This window comes from Lutjanus erythropterus, chromosome 1, assembly GCF_056507025.1.
Source record: "Lutjanus erythropterus isolate fLutEry1 chromosome 1, fLutEry1.hap2, whole genome shotgun sequence".
Lineage (NCBI taxonomy): Eukaryota > Metazoa > Chordata > Actinopteri > Lutjaniformes > Lutjanidae > Lutjanus > Lutjanus erythropterus.
Genome location: NC_139317.1, coordinates 18,535,324 through 18,560,833, shown reverse-complemented (window position 1 = coordinate 18,560,833; position 25,510 = coordinate 18,535,324). Strand labels below are relative to the sequence as shown.

General features: G+C 39.3%; 1 protein-coding gene across 1 annotated transcript in view; it reads left to right on the top strand.

Moving 5' to 3' along the window:
* LOC146332803 (ephrin type-A receptor 6-like) overlaps positions 1-25,510 on the top strand; it is an 82,237-nt gene that overhangs the window by 18,163 nt on the left and 38,564 nt on the right. The window contains exons 3-6 of the mRNA XM_084715552.1: positions 12,695-12,823; positions 13,852-14,001; positions 14,081-14,242; positions 15,424-15,652. Coding sequence (XP_084571678.1) covers positions 12,695-12,823; positions 13,852-14,001; positions 14,081-14,242; positions 15,424-15,652 — 670 coding nt within the window. The remainder of the gene's footprint in view (positions 1-12,694; positions 12,824-13,851; positions 14,002-14,080; positions 14,243-15,423; positions 15,653-25,510) is intronic.

The following is a 25,510-nucleotide window of genomic DNA, read 5'->3' as shown; positions in this document are numbered from 1 at the left end:
TAGTGACATGAAACATTGATATTTATTTTACCTCAAAGGGGAACTCAGAATGATTTCTTTTCCCTGCTAGACACTGGTGATGTGCGGATCGGCTCTGATGTCATCCGAAGCAGGATGTGTACATACATCATCCACCCATCCACCACCCATGCAGACAAATTACTGTCTCCGATTTAGAGACCTGTTGGACATTTTCCTGCCTCTACCAGTTTCTGTAGAGCCTACAGTGTAGGCTATATTGCCTTTTAATTTATGTGGAGCAGCACAAGCTTTCCAGGTGATTTCTTTATTGTGTGTTGTATTGATGTATGAGTCTTTTCTTTAACGATTTACTTCAGTGACTGAGAGGCCGCCTTCTGTAAATGTAAACATTTTTATGCGTGCAGTAACATCACTGCAGTAAATATTGTGTGATATTTAAACAGCAAAGCTAAAGTCTGGAGTTATAAACTTGATCAGACCGCGGCTTACAGCAGCTGTTCCTATTAAAATACTGTATGTTGCAGCTTGAATACCCTAAACGTCTGGGGACTTTTTATTTTTCACTTGACATATGTCTGTATTTACTGTAACTTACCTATTTAACTAATGTTTAGACTGATGTGAAAAAAATGTCCTGGGACCATTAAGTAGTTTTGTAGGTCTAGGTTTAGCTTTTAACTTCTCTTGTTGAGGGACTTTGGTTAATCTTATGTGTATTTAAATATTATTTGCTCAATGTCTGAGCCCCTATTTTTCAAGCTCCAGATAACTTATCAATGTCCCATTTCACATGTTCCAATATGTTTTATATGCGTAATTATAGTGTGAATGAACTGAAACTGAACTGAAAAGCAAATAGAACTTTTAGCTCCTGAAATATTTTTACGGAGCTCAGGATTTATGAGGAGAACGACTGCTTTACTCCAGTTTCAGACTGTGTGTGTTCCCTTCTGATGTGTAGAAGAACACAGAACATTAATTAACATTAGATCCTGACTGATCTTATCCACATGTCATGAGATTTAAATACACAATGAAGTTACACTTTTGTGCACACACCCGCAACCCACCTGCTATTAATAATAATGTCAATTCAGCCTGCATGATTATTCTCTCTCTCTCTCTCTCTCTCTCTCTCTCTCTCTCTCTCTCTCTCTCTCTCTCTCTCTCTCTCACACTATATATATATGTATATATATATAGTTATGATTATGGCTGTAACTAACCCTCTTCTGTCAGTTATTTTCTTGAATAATCATTCAGTCATTTGCTCTATATAACTCTCAGAAAATGTCAATCAGTGTTTCCCAAGTGCGAGGTGATGTCTTCAGATATCTATATAAGCAAACGAGACCATCCTGGAGAAGATTGGATATTTCTGTGTTGTTCTTAATGTCTGCCCCCAGGATGAAACAAGCCAGTGTTAAAATTTTCCCTTGAAGGCAAAATTTTAGTGAATAGTATATTAGCCAGTTAAATATAGACAGTAGGAGATTTTTATTCAATGGAAACATTACTGTATTTGTCCACAGGGGCCTCCAAAATAAAAAAAAGTATGTAGTTTCTTTAATAAGCTTTAATACTGAATTTGATGACAGACTTTTGATACATAAAATTATAAAATATATGTAAAGATTATGGATCCTCCCGGCTAATCCACTCTTTTCAAATGAGAATATAGTGATAGTCAATATTTTCTGAGGGGAGTTGAGCTGAAAATAGCCGTACATGACTCACTCGTCTTTCGTCACCTAACCTCAGGCAACGCGAGTGTATTTGTTTTCATATTTGGTTGCACAGATAGAAGGTAATACTGACTGGTATTGCTATTGCTTGTGTTTTTCTTTGCTCAAGCTGATGTCTGTGTGTGTGTGTGTGTGTGTGTGTGTGTGTGTGTGTGTGTGTGTGTGTGTGTGTGTGTGTGTGTGTGTGTGTGTGTGAGTTTATTTATCATCAATTACTTTGCAGTACAAAGCGTGTATATTTATTTAAGGGTTTTCTTTTGGAGATGACTACAGTGACTAAAAAGAGGACAGACTTCTCCTTCATGTTCATGTAGTATTATTGATGTAGCTTTATATATTTATATATTTTAGTGCCGGTGTCCTGCAGGCAGACAGTGGGTGGTTAAAGGTTAATGAACCCGTCCTTACTGAAAAGAAAAGATGTTTAAGGGATTTTCTTACGCGCACTATAAAGACTGCTATCAATCACATGACTACAGGATTAATGTGGCTCTTTTGACCATGAGGCAGGCAGCACTGTTGACCTGGGGGGTTCCCATCATTACACACTGCTCCATTGCTTTTGTGATTAGAGCTTAGACATAGATGATCCAAAATCACATCCACCCAAAATGATGAAAAATGCTCTGATGTATTTTGGCTGGTATTCACCACCAGTGTATCACATATTCTGTGACACATTGAATGAGTAATTGCACAATGTCTGTATGAGAGTAGGATTTATTAAAATGATCACATACTGTAGTTCATAGGTTGTGGCCAAATGCAAAAAGCTCTACTGATGGGTCTAAGTGTTCAGCATGAAAGTGCTAAATTAGCATTAAATTATTGCTATAAACAGCACCTCTTTTGCACCCTTTTCCCTGCTCTCTCATTTCTCACAGTTCTGTCACTGCCATCATGTCAGTGTAGTTAGGTTAGTAATATACATCAGTGATGAGTAGGAGAGGACAGGCAACTAGCTGGGAAGAGCAGTTGTTGTGTGAGGCAAAAGTACGAATGTGCAGCCGACTTGTGTTGAACTCTGAAATGAATCTAAAGTTCTGGTGTGTTTTGTCATCTAGTTTAACTTCAGCAGTAGATGTTAATGTTCTCAGAGACATAAATCAGCTTAAGTAAATACTTCTCACACTTAATTGAGTGTAAGCTATAAAAACATCGATTGGAGCCGTGTGACCTCATTGCTAGTGAAGGGATAGGCTTCTAATCGTTGTCTTTATGCAGCCATCACTAATTTGGAAGATGATCTCTTTATCTGCAAGTTCCATCTAAACCTTTTCTCAGCAATGAACAACTTTCATAACAATTTTTCACTGAGTAAGTTCAGTGGCTGTCAAAAGATTCCTGTCAAGGAGCTAAGAGCAGACCTTAAGCTGCCGGGAGTCATGGTGAGAAAAAAAACCCCTGAAAAACGTCATAACAAGTAGAGTTAGAAACTCACCACAAGTTTTCAGTGTGTGAATGTCTCTGCACAGTAAATGGGGCTTTGCAACTGCTTCTAAATGTCATGGAGAAGGTTAAAATGGGTCTGTATGAAGTCAGTGAGAGGCCGCTACAAGCTGGCATCATCAATTTGAAAACACATTCAAAGCAGGATGCGGGACATGACTTTTCCAGACAGGATGTAGAGTAAACATTTTGGGATTTATATGTGCAGGTTGCAGCTGCTCTGTCCAGCATTGTTCCTCAGTACTGGGTCAAAAACACAGGGAGGAAACATACTGTAGGTAAGAACAGGCTGTACTGTGTTCAGGCAACCCAAATGAAACAATACGCATTATTATTTTTTTTATATCTAAATTTATGTTTCCAGGTAGAATACGTATAAAGGCGCCCTTCAAAGTTGGCCCGTCCTCCCCAGTTTATTGAAAAGAAGAGGGAGTGAGGCAGCAGCATTGGTAAAGAGAGCCAGTGAGTGAATTAAGTAAGGGAGAAGCAATAGTGAAAACAAAGCAGTGAATCAGAGAAAAAATATTACTTTCTGATTGTTTTACAGCAGTTACGTTCTAATGCTCAAATGAACACACCCACACTTGTGTACAATGCTGGATTTTGTGTGAATGCGGTGAAAGTGAACCTTCATCCTGTTGCTGTGTCCTCAGTCTGCTCTGCCTGCATGTGTGTATCTGTCTCTGCAGATCTCACAGACAGCAGGCAGAGGAGAGAGACAGAGACAGCGATGTAACCGTTGCAGTCTTAGTTTCGTTGACCAGTAATTTTTGTCATAGTTTTCTTCAACAACAATATTTTTCCACTGATGAAAAAAAGACAATAAATAAAAGTTATTTATGGTGACAAAACTATGATGAAATCTACTGACACTTTTTTGTCAACAAATAAAATGAAATGAGAAAAATGTTAGGGAGGGATGAGAGCGGAAGAGATTTGATCTGTGATTGAACTGAACACTCAGAGACTCTCAGAGTCTGTCTTCTTTTCCTTGTCCTCTCTGTAGATCTGTGTGCTTTAATGAAGTGAAGGACATTGGACAGGAGCAGAATCTGATGTGACTGTGAGTGTTTAATGCACTATGCTAGAAATATGATGGGAGAAAGGAGCAGAAATGTAGTAGACTTAATGTTAATGTTAAAAACAGGTTAATAGACGTTTTATCCAGGACTGAGTTTGGAAATTATAGAAAAACATTTAAATAATGCATTACATTATATTTTAATCGACTAAATCTACTGTAGATTTAGTCAACTAAAATATGACTAAATCAACATTTCCCAAAAAGAGCAAAACAGTGATGAAATTAGGCAGCTCTCTGCAGATACAGACAGCTCCACACACTTCTGGTGGGTCATAAGTGATGATTGAGACAGATTTTATGCGACTATATATTGTTTTTTAGGGAAATCGTACATAGACTACCTTTAAGCAATCAATAAAAGAAAATCTATGCGCATCGGATTAAGTATAAAAGAAGCAGCCATGCAAATATATGTTTTTTACATGTAGCTCAGATAAGCATTCTCCACTCTTAAAGATGCTACATATCAGAAATATCACTGCAGATACATCAACTACGAGTACCTCTCCAATACATTAATATGGCTGCCATGAGGAATTGATGTGAACTGAGCAGCTGCTATTTGTCTGTCCACTTCAAGTCTGAAGAGGGCCTGAGACTCTCGAAGTAAATAGTCATCTACTGGGCAATAATGATGAAGTTGTCCATGATCCTCCCACTCTCTCCTTCAAAACACCATCTGTATGCAGACAGCGCAGTCATTAATTGTAGCAAACTTTGTTAAAATGAACCTGGAGAAACCTGACCAAGGAAAAGTCAATAGGACACCTCATGGGGGCAGGTCTAATTGTGGTGTGAGTGTCATTATGTTGGTATTAAATGTTTTAATTGCTTTTTGGATTAAGTGTGGAAATTTTCAACAAACTCCAGGGTCATGATGCCAGGCGAGGAAATTAGGCCCAAAATTGCTCTTGCATCATCTGCAGTTGTTCATATCTTCAGTATTTCATCACAGGTTCGGCCTCAAAACTGAGTCAACAGCGAACCTTTTTAAGAGCCAGTTTCAGAAAACCTTGAATTGCACTCTCATGTTGCAGTATTAAAGTAGTGTCAATACATTAAGTCGCTCGTGCACCTTTGGTCTAAAAAAATTGTTTCCGTCTGCTACAGTCTGCTAAGCTTGGGGCTAATAGTCAGAGCGATTAGTAGGTGCATATCTGATTGCCTCAGAGAGCGTGGGCTGCAGCTCATCTTTCAAACTCGGGGTTCGCATTTGTTTTCTCTGCTCTGAACCATGCCACATCCCAAGGGGGCATTTTGGAACACTGAGGCACAGAGAGTGACAAATTACCATTTTCTCTTGTTTGTATGCATAATGGAACTTCAATTACTTAATGCTGATCTTATGCAAACCAGGGAGGCTGCTTTCTTTAAAGATACCGAGTTTCTGTTTCTGGGCTGTAAGGAGGCCACTGAAATGACAGAATATAGAGTCTATATAGTGAAGAAAGTCCTCTTACATCAAGTGTGTGAGAGTTCCTTGAAGTTACAATTCCTTTCTATGACTTCTACAGCATTTCCACTTTCTTACATTCTTACGCTGGAAGAAAATCTCAGAAATTCGAGGCTCATTGCATGTGACAAAGCACTGCAGAGGCCTTGCAGTTGTAGTTGGCTTCTCACTTTGGTGAAGTCAGAATGAACGCCTGACTTTTAGATTTTTGGCCATGCTATCGGCATGGCTCTAGGCAGTGTTGGTCTGTCAGTCGGTCGACCGCTTTGGACCACTTTGGAGAAATATCTCAATAACTATTGGATGGATTGTCATGGGATTTGTTATAGACATTCATTAATCTTAATCTTAATGGCTTTGGAAAACCTCTGACCTCTAGTGCCACAAGCAGGTTAAAGTTTTGTCTTATCCATTTAAATTTCTGGACATTTATTTGATGGATCTGGTACCAAACAGACGTTCATGACCCCCAGATGATGACTTGTAGTAGGGAGGGGAGATGTCTACCGAATTGGCACAATGACGTCCACAGTGAAAAGTTGTTAAAGATTTTTTTTCAATAGGAAGGAGAGAGATGCTGTCTTATGTCAGAAAAGCCATCTTGTTCACCAGCTTCCCACTGTAGTCAATGCTGCTTCCAACTGTCATTGTGACAGCAACCTCCAGCTGTCTCTCTCAGCTGAAGGGAGCAGACAGATTAATTCTCACATCCCTGCCAGGAGAGCCGGTGACATACATCCCAGTGCCGGGTTTAAAAAAGCCCTCGTCTCTGCACTTCATGTCTGTAACATAGTTGTGTTCAGCCTCTGAAGCTTGAAACAAAGTTAGCCAGCTTGCAACACTGAAGGAACTAAGCTATGAAAACAATAGCAGCACGACTGAAAGACACACACTAACAGTGGCTCCCAGAAAACGAACACTGCTGCCAGCTGAGCATCTTGGGTTCACTCTGCTTGGTAGGTTTAATAAGAAAATAATAAACTGGGCACAGAGATGTAATCTAACACAGGTTCTTTTTATTTTCTCTCTCATACATCAAAACAAAAATCCTGCCACAAAGCAACTCTGAAGAGACACACTAACTCAAATACAGACGGCTTTTAAATCAGGATGTTATGATAAGCGAGGCTCAGTGGTCAATGTCAGCCATTGGTGATGGACCATTTGGATCTCTTGACCTTTAATGTGGGTCTGTCATTAGTTTTCTCAATACTTTGGTTTATGAACACATACCTGCAAAGCTGATGACATTCCCATCAGCATCAGCTGTATTTTGTGTTTATTGCTTGTTAGCAAACGTTAGCATGCATGCTAACACACTAGACTAAGGTGGTAAACACTAAACATGAACATCTTAGCACTGTAGTTGCAAGCATGTTAGCATGCTAACAATTACTTTCACATTTCACTTAAATATCCAGTGTGTAAGATCTACAGGCATTTATTGCCAGAATATGGCAGAAATATAACATAGACGAATCCAGCAACCGCTTTGGGTATTCCGCCATCTTGCAGCACCGTCATTGCTGCAGTGGCACGTTGTTGCCATTACCCTTGGTGTCTGCTGGTTGTGTCTAGAAGGGACCCCTGAATTTGTGGGACTCTCACAAGATTTTTAATGTTTTAAGTCAAAATGTTCACTCTCTCTCTCAGATCTCATGGGTCTGGGGTTCCCTTCTAGTCGGGTTGTATGGTCTCAGACAGCAGCAAAGACCAGCAGATCAGCAGATCATGAAGTAAAGGCTTGTGTATATGGCATTCTGTTTTTTTTCCAAAGTTGAAATTTGACAGTATTGTTTGAGCAGCAGAACTGTACAGCTTCTGCCCAACTTCCGAGACATTAATAAAAGTATGCCGTTCTGGCAGAAAGCCATTCACAACAGATTCTTGGATGGGTTTCGGGGAAACCATCATGGTTTGGGTTAAAATAGCAAGTTTCTGCCAGAAAGGTCTTTTTAACTGAAAACCCTGAAGGCCGACTTCTTCTCCCATGTGCACATTGAAACAGTTGCTTGCTGTAATCAATTCTGCTGTTCATACTGGGCATGGAGAAATCACTTCCTAACACGCTTCTAATGTAAGTGATGGAGGACAAATTTCATAATTCTCAGTCAGTGGAAAAATATATTCCAACTTTTATTTGAAGCTAATATGGGGCTTCAGCAGTCTGAGCCAATTAAATCAAATGGGTATCTTCCCAAGTTATGAAATTCCCTTTTCGTTTCCCTGGACAGTGTTTCTGTACTGAGCTGCAGTGGAGGGATAATAACACTCAAAGGAAATGTTGTACTAAAGTATTGCAACTTTGGAAGACTCCTGCCTTATTTTTAATTTTAGCTCAAGCTATTAATTCACATTGTGGTTTTTCACAGAACGAAGACAGACTTTTGCCCCTTATCATTCACATTGGAAGTGCATGAGCAAGGGACCTCCTGCTATGAAGAAGAGGAATGATTACAGCAAACAAAGCCTCATTTAGACGTTCATAAGGGCACCTGGCTATCGTTTACAGACAGATTTGAAAAACTGTGAACCTTTCCTCACTGCCTCGCAGACAAACAAAACAAAAGAGTTGAGCTAATAATATAACATATATAGGAATATACCAATAATATAATCAATTATGTATTGTAATCATATGCCAATATATACCTGATTATACTAGTTACATAGGCCTGTAGTTAAAGGAATAGTTCACCCAAAAGTGAAAATTCAGTCATTATCTGTTTTTCAGTCCACAAAACACTGCAGACAAACATTTTATGTTTTTCTATTGTTTTTTTCACTTGAAACTGGTCACCATTTAGTTAAATTGTTTGGGAGATTCTGCAACGCTGTGTTTTTGGACTAAAAAACTAAACCGAACCATCAGTGAAGGTGAGTAGATGATGACTGAACTTTCATTTTTGAGTGAACTATCCCTTTAAGTTTGTTTTATTTTCAGCCTATTACAGACTGAACATTAGGGTTGGGTATCAGTACTCAATACCTTTAGGGTATCAACAAGAATAACCCAGCACCAAGTAGTGTCAGATTTTCTCCAGTTAGGTGATACTTGCGTTCAGTCATTTTTGTACTCAGACAGACAAAAATACTATTTGTATGGTTTTGCTTGCAGCCAATTGTCTCAAGTGTTCTTCAATCTAATGCAAGATGAGATTGTTCCACTACTGCAGCTATGGCTTGCAGCTACATACAGTCTGCAGTGGTGAAATTGAGCCCGTCGTATTTGACACGGTTGGAAGTTCAGCGTGCTGAGATGCCACCAAAATGTTTGAAACTACGGAAGAAGAAAAAATGGTATCAAATTAAGTTTTCTATCTGTATCGGTAACACTTTAAGGGTACTGATACTGATACTGATATAATACTTTTTTAAACAATATCCCGCCCGACTGAACATGCAACTAAATCCTATGAGATGTTTTTTGTATTTTTAGATTCGGCTCATGTATCTTGGTTATTTCCCATGGCAATGATATATGGATGATTACATACTACCTCAGAGTCCACTTAACATCATAAAGGGCCGGGCACAGCATTATTGGCTGGCTGGAGTTCCAAATGAAAGAGGAAGTGATTATGATTGATTAATCATTTAGCCCTTGGGTGTCACATAGTGCTAATTTAGATAGCTTAATTAATATAAGATTAATTGCTTTTGCTCACTCCAGTCAAGGTTAAAGTGTTGTTTAATAATTTACATTAGAGAACACTTTACCTCAGTTGTCTTGGTTCAACTTGTTCTGTCTGTCATCTAACTTTATTGGGTTTCTGTGCGACACACTCAAGATATTCATGATTAGGGACCGTGCAGCCACGATGTGTGTGCGTGTGTGTTTGTGTATTTTAAAATGAACAACTATGCATAATGCAAAATGAAACGGTATGTATATCACATTCAAAACAAGATAATTTTCCCCTATTGAACACCCCAGTATCACAGGTACATAATTACATAATGTAGGTACCAACGTGGTGGAGGTGGAGAGTGAAATCAATAAGCTGTCACAGAGTGCTTTCCATTTAGGTACATATACTTTCTTGTGTCCTCCGTGCTTCAGTCTGTGGACCTGGAAATGACAGTCTATAGTCATGGAAGAAGATTCAGTCCTGTGCGTCTTGGAAAAGACTGCAAGAGAGGAGGAAGGTTACACAGATGTATCTTAGGCAGACGTATTTTGCTGGAGAGTGAAACCTCTTCAAATCCAAATCCATCCTTCACAATGGACTTCAGTTCATCAGTTGATATAAAGATTTTAGATCTTTTTTTAGATTATTCCATTCCCAACCTGTGTAAGGTGTGTAATAGCAAAATGCAGTTTTCCTGAGCTGTTAAAATCTGGGGTACATTGCAGCCCTCATTATAGCATAATCCATTGTGCACCTTCACATGTTTAATGGAGCATTTGGGGATCTCTGTGAACTAGTTATGTCAAGAAATGTCACAAAACTGCATTGTATTTATTCTATTTTATTGGTCTTGTTCATGTCATTAATGCATCAGATGAAACAGACCAATTAAAAATAAACAGTTGTAAATGATGGAAGACTGGCATAAATGATGCTGTGATGTGATGAGTTATACTATTGAGCACAAATTCTGTCTTCAATTTAAGGTGCCCACGCATGATCAGAGGTAAAAACTACTCTGCGCTGGCTGTACCACTACTTTCCTATGGAGAAAGCGTAGGTGGTAACCTTTGTGTGGCACACAACATGAACCACAGAGTGCTGTGCTCAAAGTTTAAAATATTTCAACTAAAATAAACTGGTCACTGCAGCTGAACTGAGAAGAGTGGACCGGTGAAAAAAGCATTGCTTTTACATGGGGCTTGGGAAATACGGACAAAATCGAATATCACAATATTTTTTATATTTGATTGGTGCATTCATAGAATATTAACAGTGAGATTTTTGACAATCAATAATGTGGATATAATGACAAAGGGTAAAGAAAAATAATAGAACAACAAGAACATTCTGGTAAAATTACATAATTTTACTGTAATGCAGCTTTTAAAAGCAGGATAAGACAATCCTGCGATATCATGATATAACAGTATTCAAAATCTAAGACAATATCTAGTCTCATATCAATATCCAACACTGATATATTGCCCAGCCCTACTTTTGTATCAATATTACAGCAATACTGTCGAGACCGCCAAAACAAACCATTTAATGTGTTTTAATGGTTTGTTCAATGTGAGCTATGATTATACAAGGAAACTAATTCTCCATCAGTTAACAGTGAAATAGACTAAAATGAGAGGATGTTAGCTAGAAAGACAGATAAAAAGCACCCACACATTCACTTAAGCTGCCTTTATGCCTCATTACAGGTGCTTGTCGAGTGGTCAAATAGCTTTGGAACCCCCCCCTACCCACACACATTTCTGATGTAGCGTTCAAACCATTTTTGTAACCTTCCAAAACTGATATTCCAATATTCACGGCATGATTGGTCAGTGGTGTGGAGGTGAGAAAAGAGCCAGAATTTAAATTTTAAACATTCTGTTCAGCGCAATACTATGAATGCATAATATGAGAGAAAACATGTGCTGTTATCACCATATATCAACAATATCACGTCTCTCCCTTGATGTCTTCACCACCATGTCGCCATCTCCTCCTGGGAACACTGGCATTGTTTGGCTCCTTATACCCCGGGAGTCAGCTAGTTAAGCAGCTAGCTCTATGGCTAATCGAGCTAAGTAGCTAATGTCAACTACAGATAACAGCAGACAGTGTTTAGCCTACTTTAGCAACAAGTAAACCAACTAACTGCTGTCTGTTCATGTGGTAATCTAAATCACCTTAGTTTTGTAATCTGTCATTAAATTGGCCTTCTAACATTTATTGACATCTTTATGACAAGTCCAAAATGAACCACTTGACTTCAGGTCAAGTGGTTCATTTTCATTCATGGCATTCTTATAAAGGTCTCATGACAGTCAGTTTCAAAACCAATGACGTATGACAGTTTAATGTTATGTTAAGCCATAAAGCTAAACAGTTCCTGTAAGTTTGATAATGTCAACTTGTCATAACAAAGACATTTTTATCTTGACTGATGTCAAATTGTCATATGACAAACATCTCAAACAACGTCAACTTTGCATTAAACATGGCATAAATGACGGATTAGCATTTCATGACAACAGTCATAAACATTCATAAAGACTTTCATGATCAGGTGTCATGACATATTATGACAGTGTAATGACAGTCTTATGCACGCCCTTTAAATAAAAGTGTTTAGCTAAATGTGAATTGTTTTTCACTGGCTTTTAACATCTAAACCTCCAAAGTTTTGTCTCCATTTTTAATTTAATAGCTTTGTCTCATTCATACATAATGTTTTACATGCTGTATATTTCTCCACCATGTCCCTTTCCAAAACAGACTCAACAAGAACCGCTACCGCGCATCCCAAGTACAACTATCTCCTGCTCTTGAGATATAATTACATGTCCAGCTGTGTAGCTGACACAATCTCTGCTGCCCATTTATTGCCACAGGAGTTGCGAGAAAGAAGATCTGTCAATAAACATTAGGGCTTTTGAAGCTCTGATCATCGCACCGTTAAAGCGGAGCAGACAAATGAGAGAGTCTGGCTGATGCAACAGCTTGAAAACATTGGTGAAACTAACTCGGTGTCTCTCAAACGTCATGTTTCTATAGAAATTAAGTTTCACCACATGCAATAGAGGTTTAGCATTTTGCGGAACAGCTCTTAAACCAGATCATTCATAGGTGCATGTATTGTAATCTCTTAACATAACCTCAATATTTATATATTTGCTACTAATCTGCAGCCCACTACATACTAACATAATATATATATCCATAAGTGAATGTGTGCAGTCTAGATGTATGACATGACAACAAAGGATGGATGTCAAAATGTTTCAGCAACAAAGTTCCTAATGAAAACTTATTTACAAATCTATCCATATGTGCTCTCTATATTTTACAGTGGGATGCTATCACAGAGATGGATGAGCAGAACAGACCCATTCACACCTTCCAGGTTTGTCACGTAATGGAGCCAAACCAGAACAACTGGCTGCGGTCTGGATGGATCCAGCGACAGGCTGCACAGAGGGTCAGGACCACATCACAACACTTCCTCAGACACACACTGTTCGACTGTTCAAACATCTTTGCCGGATATGTGGATCAAATGAAGCAGTCTTGAAGCAGAGCCTTGTTGTGACATTGTCTCAAGGTCGGGCGAGTGCTGAAGTCGCTGGAGGGAACACGGTCGTCCATGTAACTTATCAAGGGAGGAGAAAAATGTGGGGGAAAAGTAACAAAAACGTGACTTCATTCTGTTACAGAAAGGGCTGATTTCCAGTGAAGTCAATAGAGAAGATAAATCCAAGATGGTGCAGGATTTCGTCTTTACACTACACTACACTGGAGTGCTGCTCATTATGTCTGAAACAGAGCTGTTTCACAAACCACTGAAAGCCCTGTGTGGCTGGCTGGGCTGTCTCCGATTTTCAAATTACCTTTGAAATGGCAGAAACCCTGTCACTTTATCAAACAGTTTTCATGGCGAGTCTTTTATCCTTTATACTACTGGACGTTTGTTTATGAGATCTTCTCTGCCTATTATAAGTACTTGTTATGAATTGAATTGAATGAATTGTTATAATGCTTGCACTTCAATAACATGTAAACATGAAGCCATTTTTATTGATATATTAACATTCGTATTACTGGTAGAAATATTAGGCCAGTAGTTGTATTTGGGTCATGCCTAGATGGTAAGATTTGCAAAACATGCGCTCATGTGCGCTTGATTCAGCACAGGCTTTTGAAAGTCAGTTAACACAGAATAAGGAGCCGTGTGTGTGTGTCTACACATATTTTTTCGGTTTTTAGTTGCAGTTTGAGTGCAAACTGGGGTGTAGTCAATATTGAGTAAGGGTTTCACAAAGGAAAGGCTTTCTCGCAGAAAACCCTGAAGGCAAATTTCTCTCATGTGCGAGCCACTTCAAAATATGAAGAAATAACGTGGCGCGCAACGTAGCTTGCGAGAATTCCTCAAATCTAGACACAACCCTGTATTTGTAATGTCTGCTGAGCTTGTGATCATTACATCTATTTTTCTATATTTGAATTCAGGTGTATGTAGAGCTGCGTTTCACACTGAGAGACTGCAACTCCATTCCTTGGGTGTCTGGTACCTGTAAGGAGACTTTCAACCTCTTTTACCTGCAAACAGAAGAGCCGCTCCCTGCATCGACACGGTTTCGGCCTACTGACTATGCCAAGGTTGGTTATATCTGATCAGATCTGCTATCGTTCAGTACCAATGAACTGTGCTAATTAAGTGTCTGTTGTTGGCTTTAAGGTGGACACCATCGCGGCAGATGAGAGTTTTACACAGACAGATCTTGGAGATCGTGTTCTTCGCCTCAACACTGAGGTCAGGGAGGTGGGACCGGTGACACGTAAGGGCTTCTACTTGGCCTTCCAGGATGTAGGAGCCTGCATTGCACTTGTGTCTGTTAAGGTCAGTTAACAGGACGGTGTGACTTATGTTTGTTTGTCAGTTTCTGTTTCTGGCAATATACCTCAAACTTCTTTGTAACACTTGACTTGTGTATATATTTTTTATTTATATTGTCTGTTCTTTATTGTTTACCATTCTTTATCTTTATTTGTTCAGTTTTCAGGGATGACTCAATACCACTTTTTCATATCCATTATGATATCTGCCCATATGAGATATCAGATCTTGTCTTTTTCCCTCTCTTAAACAATTTACCTGTTAATGACACATTTGTAAATGTCAATAGGTATGTCAGCTATAGCACAGTACATATGCAATAAAAACACTTGAACATCAATTTTGACTTTTATCTAAAACGGAATGCTCAAACTATGAAACAAGTATTCTACTCCCATGAAGGAAGAAATACACGGCACTCACCATGACTTATGCAACACTGCTGCTCTTTTAATTTAAACTTTTTCTCACACAGAACTTTTAGCAACATTTTTGATCTGTTAGCACCATTCAAACATTAAAAATGCAACTGAAAGTGCAACTTTGTGCTCAAGTTTAAATCTGAGTTTGGAGAGTAACAAATGAATTATAATTCCGGTGTAAAGGTAAAGACCTACTATTTTGTGACATATACAGTTATATAGGGTACAAATATACAGTCAGATTTGGTCTCTGCATTTATCCCATTCTAGTATCAGCAGTTCCTGTGATGCACCTGGGCAATAACTCTAGATCTAAGCCAGCACCTAAGTCTAAGTCAGGGGTACTGACAGGAAAATAGACCAGGTGTATTTGTTTTTGATGGAGAACCAGGAGGAAATCCATGCAAGCATGGGAAGAACATGCAAACTCCATGATGAAAATTACCTGCTTTATATCTCCGCTCAGTGTAGCCTGTAGTTATGGATCCATGGGATACATTAGGCTAATGGATCATATTTGTCTAATCTGTTATTTCGCCAATTATCGATCCAATAATTTTGGCCTGTATCTGACTGATAATGATACTGAGAATCAGATCGATGCATCCCTACTTTTCTTGTCCTTGTTGTAAGCTGTATATCTTTTGTGCATATGTACATCAGGAGCAAAACAAAACTCATACAAAACTATTTGTGTGAATGCACACAATTGGCCAATAAAGCAGATTCTGACTCCGATCCCTGTTTTCTCTTTTACATTAGGTGTTTTACAAACGCTGCCCGTCGACGCTGAGAAACTTGGCGGCATTTCCTGACACAGTGCCGCACATGGACTCATCCTCTCTGGTGGAAGTGAGGGGTGCATGTGTGGAGAATGCAGAAGAGAGGGACACACCCAAACTGTACTGTGGTGCTGATGGAGACTGGTTGGTACCACTGGGCCGTTGTGTCTGTAGTATCGGCCACGAGGAGATGGATGGCTACTGCCGAGGTCAGAAGTTGTTTTGGATGTTTTTGTGTACTTGTGTGTGTGTGTTTGTTTGTACTAATTTTAGAGCAGTACACTTCACCAACAGTGCACTAAAGCTGCAGATACAGAGAAGGTAACAAATGTATATATAGAGAGAAACAGGGACAAGAGGAGAGAAGAGATGAGAAGGAATTGCATCACATTAACAGATCTCTAGGGCCTCCACAGTCATCTGCAGGAGTCTGAGTTTACAGAACCGCTATTCCCTCCTCTCGTTCTAAGATCCTGCATCCTTGTCTGATCCTCTCCATCCACATCTCTCTTCATCTCTTCACAGCTCCACCTCCCCTCATCATCGTCTCTGCTCTCTTGTCCACTTTGTTTACGCTTCACTTACACCCCCCTACTTTCTCCCCCGTGTCCTTTTATTTGCTCTCTTTTCCTCCCGTTTAATTCTCACACTCGCTGTCTCTCGTCGCCATTCTCCTCTGCCACGAGATCCAAAACAGTGTGAGTATGAAGGGATTAGTGTATGTCACCAAGAGCATTGTGACATTTCGAAATCAGTGCTTTGGCTTTCACGAGGGACACCAGACTGCTTCAATCATTTGGTTCAAATGGGAAAGTAATTGACCCCTTCTTAGTTATTGTTGCTATATCTGTCAAGCTTTCTATTCTTGCACTGCGCATATGTAGTTAACAATGATAACAGTGACAGTTTTTACATTGGAAAATTGGCAGTTATTTTTGAAACAAAGTCTTTGATTTTACAGAGAAGTAAACAAAGATAGCTTCTCATTTCTGGCTGATGATTGTGGATTTTGTCAGCTAAAATAATGACTCTCGCTAGCAGACATCATAACTGTAGCTATCTAATGAAAGCTAGTGCTAATGTTAAAAGTCCTTCAGTAAGTCAGCAAGTTCACAACTAAACAAAATATATAACATAGAGAGCATTTTTAGACATTTTAATCTGGAAATGTTACACGTTATAGCTGTAACAGCTGTGTGCATAATATAGCGTTAATGCTAAAAGTCAGATGCTAAATCTGAATCTGTGCAAACATCAGCCAGATGATAAATTACGTACTGTATGCGATAGACGACAGAAATATACTCAGCTTTGGACCTTGAGACGACCACCTAGCCAGACCAGCAAGACCATGATTGCCCCAGGAAGAGAGCCAACGTAAGAACTAAGCTCACCCAGCTTAGACCTAAGAGAGTGACCCAGAGTGAGATGTGCCAACACCGTCCAACTTTAATTATGCAACAGCCTACATCGTCCTCCCAAAATCTTCCACATAACAAACCCAAATTTAACCCCTGGTATCTAACTTAAGTTTAACTAGGGTTAACTCTTACTGTTGGCCGTAAACTAAATCAGTTTAAGTAAGCGTAATAGCTCCGTACTTCAGGAGCCCAGACATGTAAGGAGCTAGCCATTGGTTAATGTTCATCACACTGAAAGCCGCAAAGGAATTGGGATGTTTGTGGAACTGAAACGTTGTGTTGGAGAGGGCTCACAGTAGGGAATAAAACTTGGCTTCTACAATCTCAAGCCCACAGCTGTTCCTACATTGAATATTTGGTGGTCACAGAGTAAAATTTTGTGGCCAAGGGCCGTCAAGGCTAATGTCGAACCTTGTCTTAAAGCCCCATGCACACCACTTCAACGTGTAGAGAAAGCAAAAGTTTGACATGTCTGTGATGTCTATTTTCAGTTACTTATCTATGATTGGACAATTGCTGTTTAGAGGAGGGGCTTTTTGGTTTTCTGGTGTGCATATGTTTGCTCTTGCCTTGATAGCCATCATGCTGTGGCACAAACTTTGATAAATATCACAAAGCTTCTGTGAAAAGCTTTCTGAATGCCTCCTCTCTAATTAGTTGTATCAGCACTACATAAATGTGGCCCATTGTCAGCAAAAGAGATTAAGGAAAAAGTTAAAGTAACTGTTGAGTTGTTCCAGATAGTCTTTGGCCTGGTTTCTCAATTAGACTGTGCAGACAGACTGAGGGCTAGCTGGCTAATTGCCTTCATTTGTTAGTTTCACAGCTAATTTAGCTCGCACCTAGTCTTTTGCAAAACTCTCCCAACCCTCTCTTCCATTTAGAGAGGCTCAGACTTACTCTTGTAATTAAGGCAGGTGCTAAATTGAGCCACACTGCATGATTACAATTACTTGCTACATTTTTCAGACTTGCAGAAGTCTCAGCTGGTTGGGGTGAAACTCATGTGGTGTTACCCCTGTGGTGATCTGGTTACTCAGGTTATTACAGAGAGAACTCCAACAGTCATTAGTACAGCTGATATGTAGGACAGGCTGTAATATCTCCTTTATTTGCTCCTCGGGTGTAATTTTTCTTTTTATCCTCTTCTCTTTTATCTGCTTTTTATTTATCTTTTCTCTCGCGTGCGCTCTCCATCATCTCAAAGATGTAGTTAAACAACACAGAAGCCTGTCAGGAGAGATTACTGATGAGACGGCAGCTTAGGAGGAGCACTCTCATGGTGTCCCTCGTATGTGTCCTACATCTTTACTCTCCTTATTCAACCCCTCTGGCTGACAGTAGTTGCTTCTCTCAATTGTACTGTAGCTGGGACAGTGTCGAGGGGATCGAGGCAGCCGTAACAATGAATGGGTCAGTAACTCATTGAGCAATAACCCACTTGGCACTTGGAAAAGGATGCCTGTTTGTCTTTTTATCCAGTCATATGTAGGCTACTGTTTATTCTTCAAACTAACAAACTTAAGTTGTCAGACATCTCAAGTTGGCAGTTGAAGTGTAATGTGATTTTATATTTTATCACTAGTGTGGTAATATAGGACATTTAATTGAAAAGCACTTTAGAAACCACTCATGGATTAAAAAAACAGGCAAGAATGTCTGTTTGTGATGTCAAAGTGATGTAGATGATGTCTCCACCTCTGGGTGGCCAGGTGGCATGTTAGATGATTATTTTTGTCATCTAGCATTATGTTTTGGCCAACAAAGTAATCACTATAGGCTAGGGTGGTGAAGAAGCTCGCACAAAATGTATCCTGGTAGTTCTTGGTCTTTATAGCAGCACTGAGGAGTTTATTGCTTCAGTTTACTACATTTACCCTCAGCACTGACTGAAGATACACACGAAAACTGCAGCATTTTCCCTTTAATCACCACTATCAGCTACATTCATTCATTCATTTTCTGTAACCGCTTATTCCCGAAGGGTCGCAGGGAGGCTAGAGCCCATCCCAGCTGACATTGGGCGAGAGGCGGGGTTCACCCTGGTTAAGTCGCCAGTTCATCCCAGGGCTGACATGTAGAGACAGGCAACCACTCACACTCACATTCATACCACCAGTCACCAATTAACCTAGCATGCGTGTCAATGGACTGTGGGAGGAAGCTGGAGAACCCGGAGAGAACCCACGCAGACACGAGGAGAACAAGCAAACTCTGCACAGAAAGGCCCTGCTGGAGGATTCAAACTCAGGACCAATCAGCTGCATATATTCAGTTATTCAGAATCATCATTTGGAGAGAAAAATTATTGTACCCCTACCATACCGTATAGTGGTTTACTGAAATAAAGGTGAAGGTAAAGTTAGAGGTCAACTTAATTATCACATATACAATTATACAGTGAGATTCAGTCTTTGCATTTAACCTAGAGACCTAGAGTTAGGAAAAGTGGGCAGCCGCTGTGCAGCGCTCTGGGACCAACTCCAGTTCTCAGCCAGCACTTTGGTCAGGAGTACTAACTGGAGAGTTGACCTAACATACACCCAGAGGAAACCCAGACAAGCACTGGAAAACATTCATTCTCCTCACTCTGCTCAACTAGGACCTTCTTGCTATAAGGTGAAAATGCTAACCACTGTTCCACCATGCCACCAAAGACAAACACAGTGCAAAATAGACTACCCGTTATCTGTCATACATAATAAACTGTCACTCTCAATAACTAAAATAACTACCCTGTTATAGTTATAGACAAGTTAGCATGTATGCATGTGTATATATGTAATACTAAACCGGAGAGAAATTACTTAGAGTTAAATATAACGCTTAACAATAAAGGTACAAATGTATGTATGGTATTCCTCCATCATGTATCATGATGTATCACAAATTCCTGTTACTCACCACTAACAAATGATCAAGTCACACTTAATAGATCATCAGTTAAGGAAAGTTAATTTTCAGTTTCATACATTAATTGATTTGTGATCAAATGGATGGATTCCAGTTGCATAAAACTTTATTGACCCATGTATTTGCTCAGCTTCTCTGACAGCAGAACAGTACCTGTTCTCATAAAAAGTAAGAAGCTTTGTTTTAATCAAACTGCAAACCCTAACACAATAAACATAAGTACAGTTACATTAATGAGATTTTATGTAACAGAAATCCAGTAAAAGTATCAATTAATGTATGAAGTAACTGAGAATTAACATTCCTTTACTAATAATCTATGAAGTGTGAAGTAATCACATAAAATGATAGTGACTTGATCGTTTGTTAGTGGTGAGCAACATAATTTCCTGATATATTCTGCATTACTTCATGCATTAAATCATCGTAAGTCATGCATTAATTAAGTTCAGGATTTGTACCCTTATTGTAAAGAGTTACCAAGTTAAACTTATTGATAATTTCAGTAACAGCGTCAGCCTCATCATACACAGGTAACTGTGCCTAACATTTGGGTTAGAATCAAAGTCTACAAACAAGGAAATTTGTTATCAACAATAATAATTTAATGGCGTTTATTTAGCCTATGTACAGGCAACTGTCATACTGATATTATGGTTAATTAATGAGAGTACTAATGATACAGAGTTGTACAAGTGATTGTAGCCAGTTATTATATGGAATTTTTATAAATTACATCACTGATCAATCTGTGATACTACCTGCGAATGTGCAATATTAACAAAATAAAACTTGAAAACTGTTATGAGGTCTTCAGTAAATTTAGACAGAGTTAGACCAACAGTTTCACCTTGGGTCCACTCTTTCTGTCTGCAGCACATTTCCCAGAGTCCTCTCTGCTCTGGATGAACAGACATGAAACTGATATTGATCTTATCGTCTCGCTGTAGAAAAGTGAATGGCTGTTCCTTTAAGATTCGCCCTTCTCTGAAATACTGCTGTAGCATCCTGGGTAAAGGACACCAGAGACGTCACTGTTCTGTATTGTTTTGCTGTGAGCTATAGTCCAGGTAACATCTATCGAGGATGATCATCTGCTGATGAAGACCTGAGAACATTAAGTTAGAGGAAGTAATCAACAGTAACAACACATTATGGCCTTGCAATTAATGATTTATGGCTTTAATGATTTATGCCCAATTATTTTTCCTCATCAATAATTTCCACAGGTCTCACAGAGCTTCTGCCGTGATGAAGATGTGCACTTTGCAAGTAGTTGCAGGAAGTTTAGGCATGAACTTGCGGTGACTTCTGCTTTCTCCTCGTTTTCATTTTGGAACACTGCTTCAAAGGGTACTGTGATCAAAGCTGTCTGAGAGGCAGCATGGGGAAAGAGCAAAAGAGGGAGAGAGAGCGATAGAGGGGGAGAGAGAGTGCGAGAGAGGGAGAGAGAGAATAGGGAAAACCCCAACGCTCCCAAATATAAGCAGAACTCTGCGCTAACACGTCCATCTTTCCCTCCCAGCTGCCTAAACAAAGGCATCAGCGCTTATCAAACCCTGCTTTCCACCCCAATAGCATTCTGCCAGACTGTTTTGACATCTCAATCGAGTGCTTTATTATTCTATTCCTTTCATTCAGTGTCAGCCACAAGAGGATTACGCAGAGATAGGCTGGTTATATCATGACCTAGATAAGGCAACATCATAGCGCTAATGCTATTTGTTCCACATCCTTTCGTCACACCATCATATTCAAAAGGAGGCAGTGAATTGCCGGGGAAGCTAATAGAGACGTCTTTTCGAATTTCATTTGAATCAAGATAGATATGCAGACAAGACCAAAAGCCCACCGGTAGGCTGAGTGATTACATTTGATAGGTGAGAAATCTTTTATGTTCAAATATTTTGGTTTCAACAATAGCTTTTTTGTAGCTGACAGCTCCTGTATTTTACATGAAGTTTATTCCAACACAGCCAAGTTTTTCTTCTTACTGTACAGATTAGAGCTGCAAATTGTAAGCACTTTGCTTAATTGATCATTAGTAACATTAACAATTAATTAATCAAATAATGGTTATTTAAAAAAGACAACATTTTTGCTTATACCAAACAATACCCAATACATTTTCCCTTCCTTAATCAAAGCTTTATTTCCACCGCAACATATTTTACTTTCTCAGCATTACATCACCTATGAATGAAACATATAAAGACGTTAGGGGCTACATATTAAACAGACTGAATGTAGTTAAAGGAGCAATACGTAGGAATTACATGTCCAGAAATGACTACAGCAGTTTAAATAGTGAGTTGGTGCCATAGACTGTATATTAAATAGGCTCAAATGCTATTTAATATATAATTTATGGTTGAAGCGAGATGTTTCCCCCCCAGCCCCACCTCTCCAGATGTGAAGAAGCCCAGGCAGGCTGCAGGACCACTGCAGTAGCACAAGACAAGCACAACATTATAATTTTACAAACAATGAAGTGTCCTAGACCAGTGTTCCCCAACCCTGGTCCTCAGGATCCCCTGTCCTGCATGTTTTAGATGTTTCCCTGCTCCAACACACCTGATTCAAATGATCAGGTTGTTGTCAGGCTTCTGCAGAGGCTTGATGACGAGCTGATCATGTGAATCAGGTTGCTTAGCTTAGTCTCTGATGGGATATCATGATCATTTTCTGATAAATTATAGTGTATATATATTACAGATTTCACCGTTAATAGTTGATTTAGGGAATGGCATCACTGCAGAGATCTCTTTGCTGTTCTCACCAGATTACATAGAGCAGCATGTGAACACACACATCCAAAGAATATATTGTGAATTATACATTAAACAGATCACATTTGTGGCTAGTTAGTGATACATATCAGCAATTTGTCTTGGTCACTTATCTTAGCACGTTAGCCAAACTAATGAGTAAGTCAACAAAAATAAAATGATCTAAATAAAAAAGCCTTTTTGAACTGGCTAAATACAGTTCTACTCACTGTAACTTTGCTTGGAAAACACAGGCTGTTAAATCTGATTTCAAGAAGAATCTGACCAATTATATAGAAATAGCCAATCTTCTCTCAGTTGGTTTTGTTTGTTTATGAAGGTCATATAGCAGCATCAGTACTAAATTGAGGTGGTTTCATAACCAGTTAAAAATTCATTATTGTAACTTAAATACTTGTATTCTGAATATTCAAGTCTGATAATGAGGATGCAAACAGAGTTTTTGAAACTCACACAATAAAGTCCATCAATGTTTTCCCTTTTCTCTTTTTGCCTATGACACATCATTATTAGGCATCTCCATAAATTGATATTACTTACTGTAGCCTGCTCACTCATGACCCCTGCTGTCTCGAGACACGGGACTGATCAGGCAGGAAAAGCACAAACTTTTGACCTTAAATTCAGGTAAAGTGGAATGGGAAATGAGGAGATCAATACATTCTCTTAGTTGTATCTGAGTCACCGTGCCCTCTTCTGTCCATTAAGGGCTGTGTTTACTCTGGCCTCTAACGCAGCTCAGCCAGACTAGAGCATCACTCATTCTCTGTGAACTTCCCATCTGCATATCAAAGCTGAGAGACCAGGGTAAACATAGTCTCTGGCTCCATCTGTTTCTGACAACGTAAAGCCAAGAGAAAACTTCCAACTCCACACAAACCCAAACAACTCAGATTCTCTTAGACGATGTACTTACTTCGACCGTGTGCCTATAGCTTGTCTATTGACACTCAAATCTCAAGCATTTTTTAAGTGCACCTCTTAACCTGAAGCCAAAATTTTATCACTACTTTAATCACAAAATGCTCTGATCTGTATTCTAATGGATCAAATTATGAGGTGTAATTTAAAAGTGATCATCTGTGCTGATGAACCCACAGAAGAGAATTACCACCAGACTGCAGTTCCCCTCAGCTCTACGGACCTTCACAGCATCTTTTAGCTCTGTTTTGGTTTTCTGGCCGACAACTTCACTGCTTTGAATCACTTCAGCAATGTTGTAAGCAGGCAGGTAGCTGTTCTCAGCAGAAAAAAAAAGCCCACTAGGCTTTACACTACTTGCCAAGCACCAAACCAAAAACAAAGTTAGGGAGTAGCTACTGAGCACAAGCCGTGTTTCTACTGCAGGAGACTATAACCTTTGGAGGAACTCGGTGAGTTTCCACCACAGGGACCAAGGTCTTAATTAGGTTTAGGGGAAATTATTTTAACCCCAAAAGTTCAAGGGGTGGTGCTTTCTAAAAGTATGGAAAGTTTGGGGGTGGTGCTTGCGGTGTTAAACATTTCTGACTGGTTAAGAGTTCACAGCGTTTTAGTGGTGTGGTTTATTAAAATAAAGAGCCAAACGCTCCCATTAGTAGAGGGTGGAGACCAAAATTTTTCTTTTCTGTCAGGTGTAAACAAACTCCAAATGAATGCTAGTGTACCTCTGCATCTGCCTTCTGTAATAAGCAATTGTTTGCTAACACATTTATCATATGAAGTTTAGGTTGGTTCATTCGTGCGTTTAAAGCTTCTTGCACTGCCGCCACGTGGCCAAAAAATACTGACATGCAATGCAGGATTTTCTTAAGAAACAGTGTAGAGACTTATTACAATAATCCCTCTCAATCGTCTCTCATGACTCAGTAGTAGTGTGTGTTGGTGTCTGTCTCTACAGAGACCCTGCCCTTTGCCCGTGTCTTCTTATTTTATATTATTCTGACGTGCTCAGGACATTTTCGAGTGTAGCCCCCAGCCAATAACAACACGCGGGTTGTGAGGTCGGGGCTCAACAACAGCGTATCAAACAACGGTTAAAGCTCATTCGCTGTCTCTCGAGAGTTGCAGAGACGCACACGCAGAGCAGACTGAGGACACAGCAACGGGATGAAGGTTCAACTGGTAGCATTTACAAAAACATCTAGCATTGTGCAGAGGTGTGAGCGTGTTCATTTTGGCTTTAGAACATAACTGCTGTGAAACTATCAGATATTTTTATTTCTCTGATTCACTGCTTTGTTCTAAATATCACTGCTCCCTCACTTCATAAACTTTCTAGCTCTCTTAACTACAGCTGCTGTCTCTCTCCGTCTCGTTCATTTAACCCGATAGGAGGAGACAACTTTGAATGCTGCAATCATTAGTTAAAGGTAGTTTAAGTAATGAGAGTTACATTTTAGTTACTCTTCCTGTTAGAAACTGGAGTGTGACTTTTTATTTATATGAATACCAAACATTCACTGCTTCATGCTCCTCAAATTTGCTGATATTCTTTATCAAATATAATAGTAGATTAAGTAATTCTTGGTTTGGGGCTGTTGGACAAGCAAAACATCACATTTCAGTGGAAAAAATATTATATATTTTTTAAATTCACTGTTCTCTGACATTTTACAGACCAAATGGTTTACCAATTAAGTGAAAAAATAACTGATAATGGAAAAAAAAATAATTTCAGCCCTAAAGCTATTAACTGGTGAAACGTGTCTGCATATTTTGTGTGTGTTTTGTGTGTACAGCAGTATTTGGGAATACAAATTTTGTGCTTTTCATGAATAAGAATGTGATCCATGACAAAAATCCGAGCAGTGATAGCGAACATCTCATTGTGTGTCCGTGTGTTTTGTGCATGTGTGTGGGATGTTTTCCAATCTTTTGATAAAAACATTGGTATAAGTATTGTAATTGCTTTTTGGTGGTGATCTTTCCAGCATCTATACAGGAGAACAGGGAGCAGCTGGAA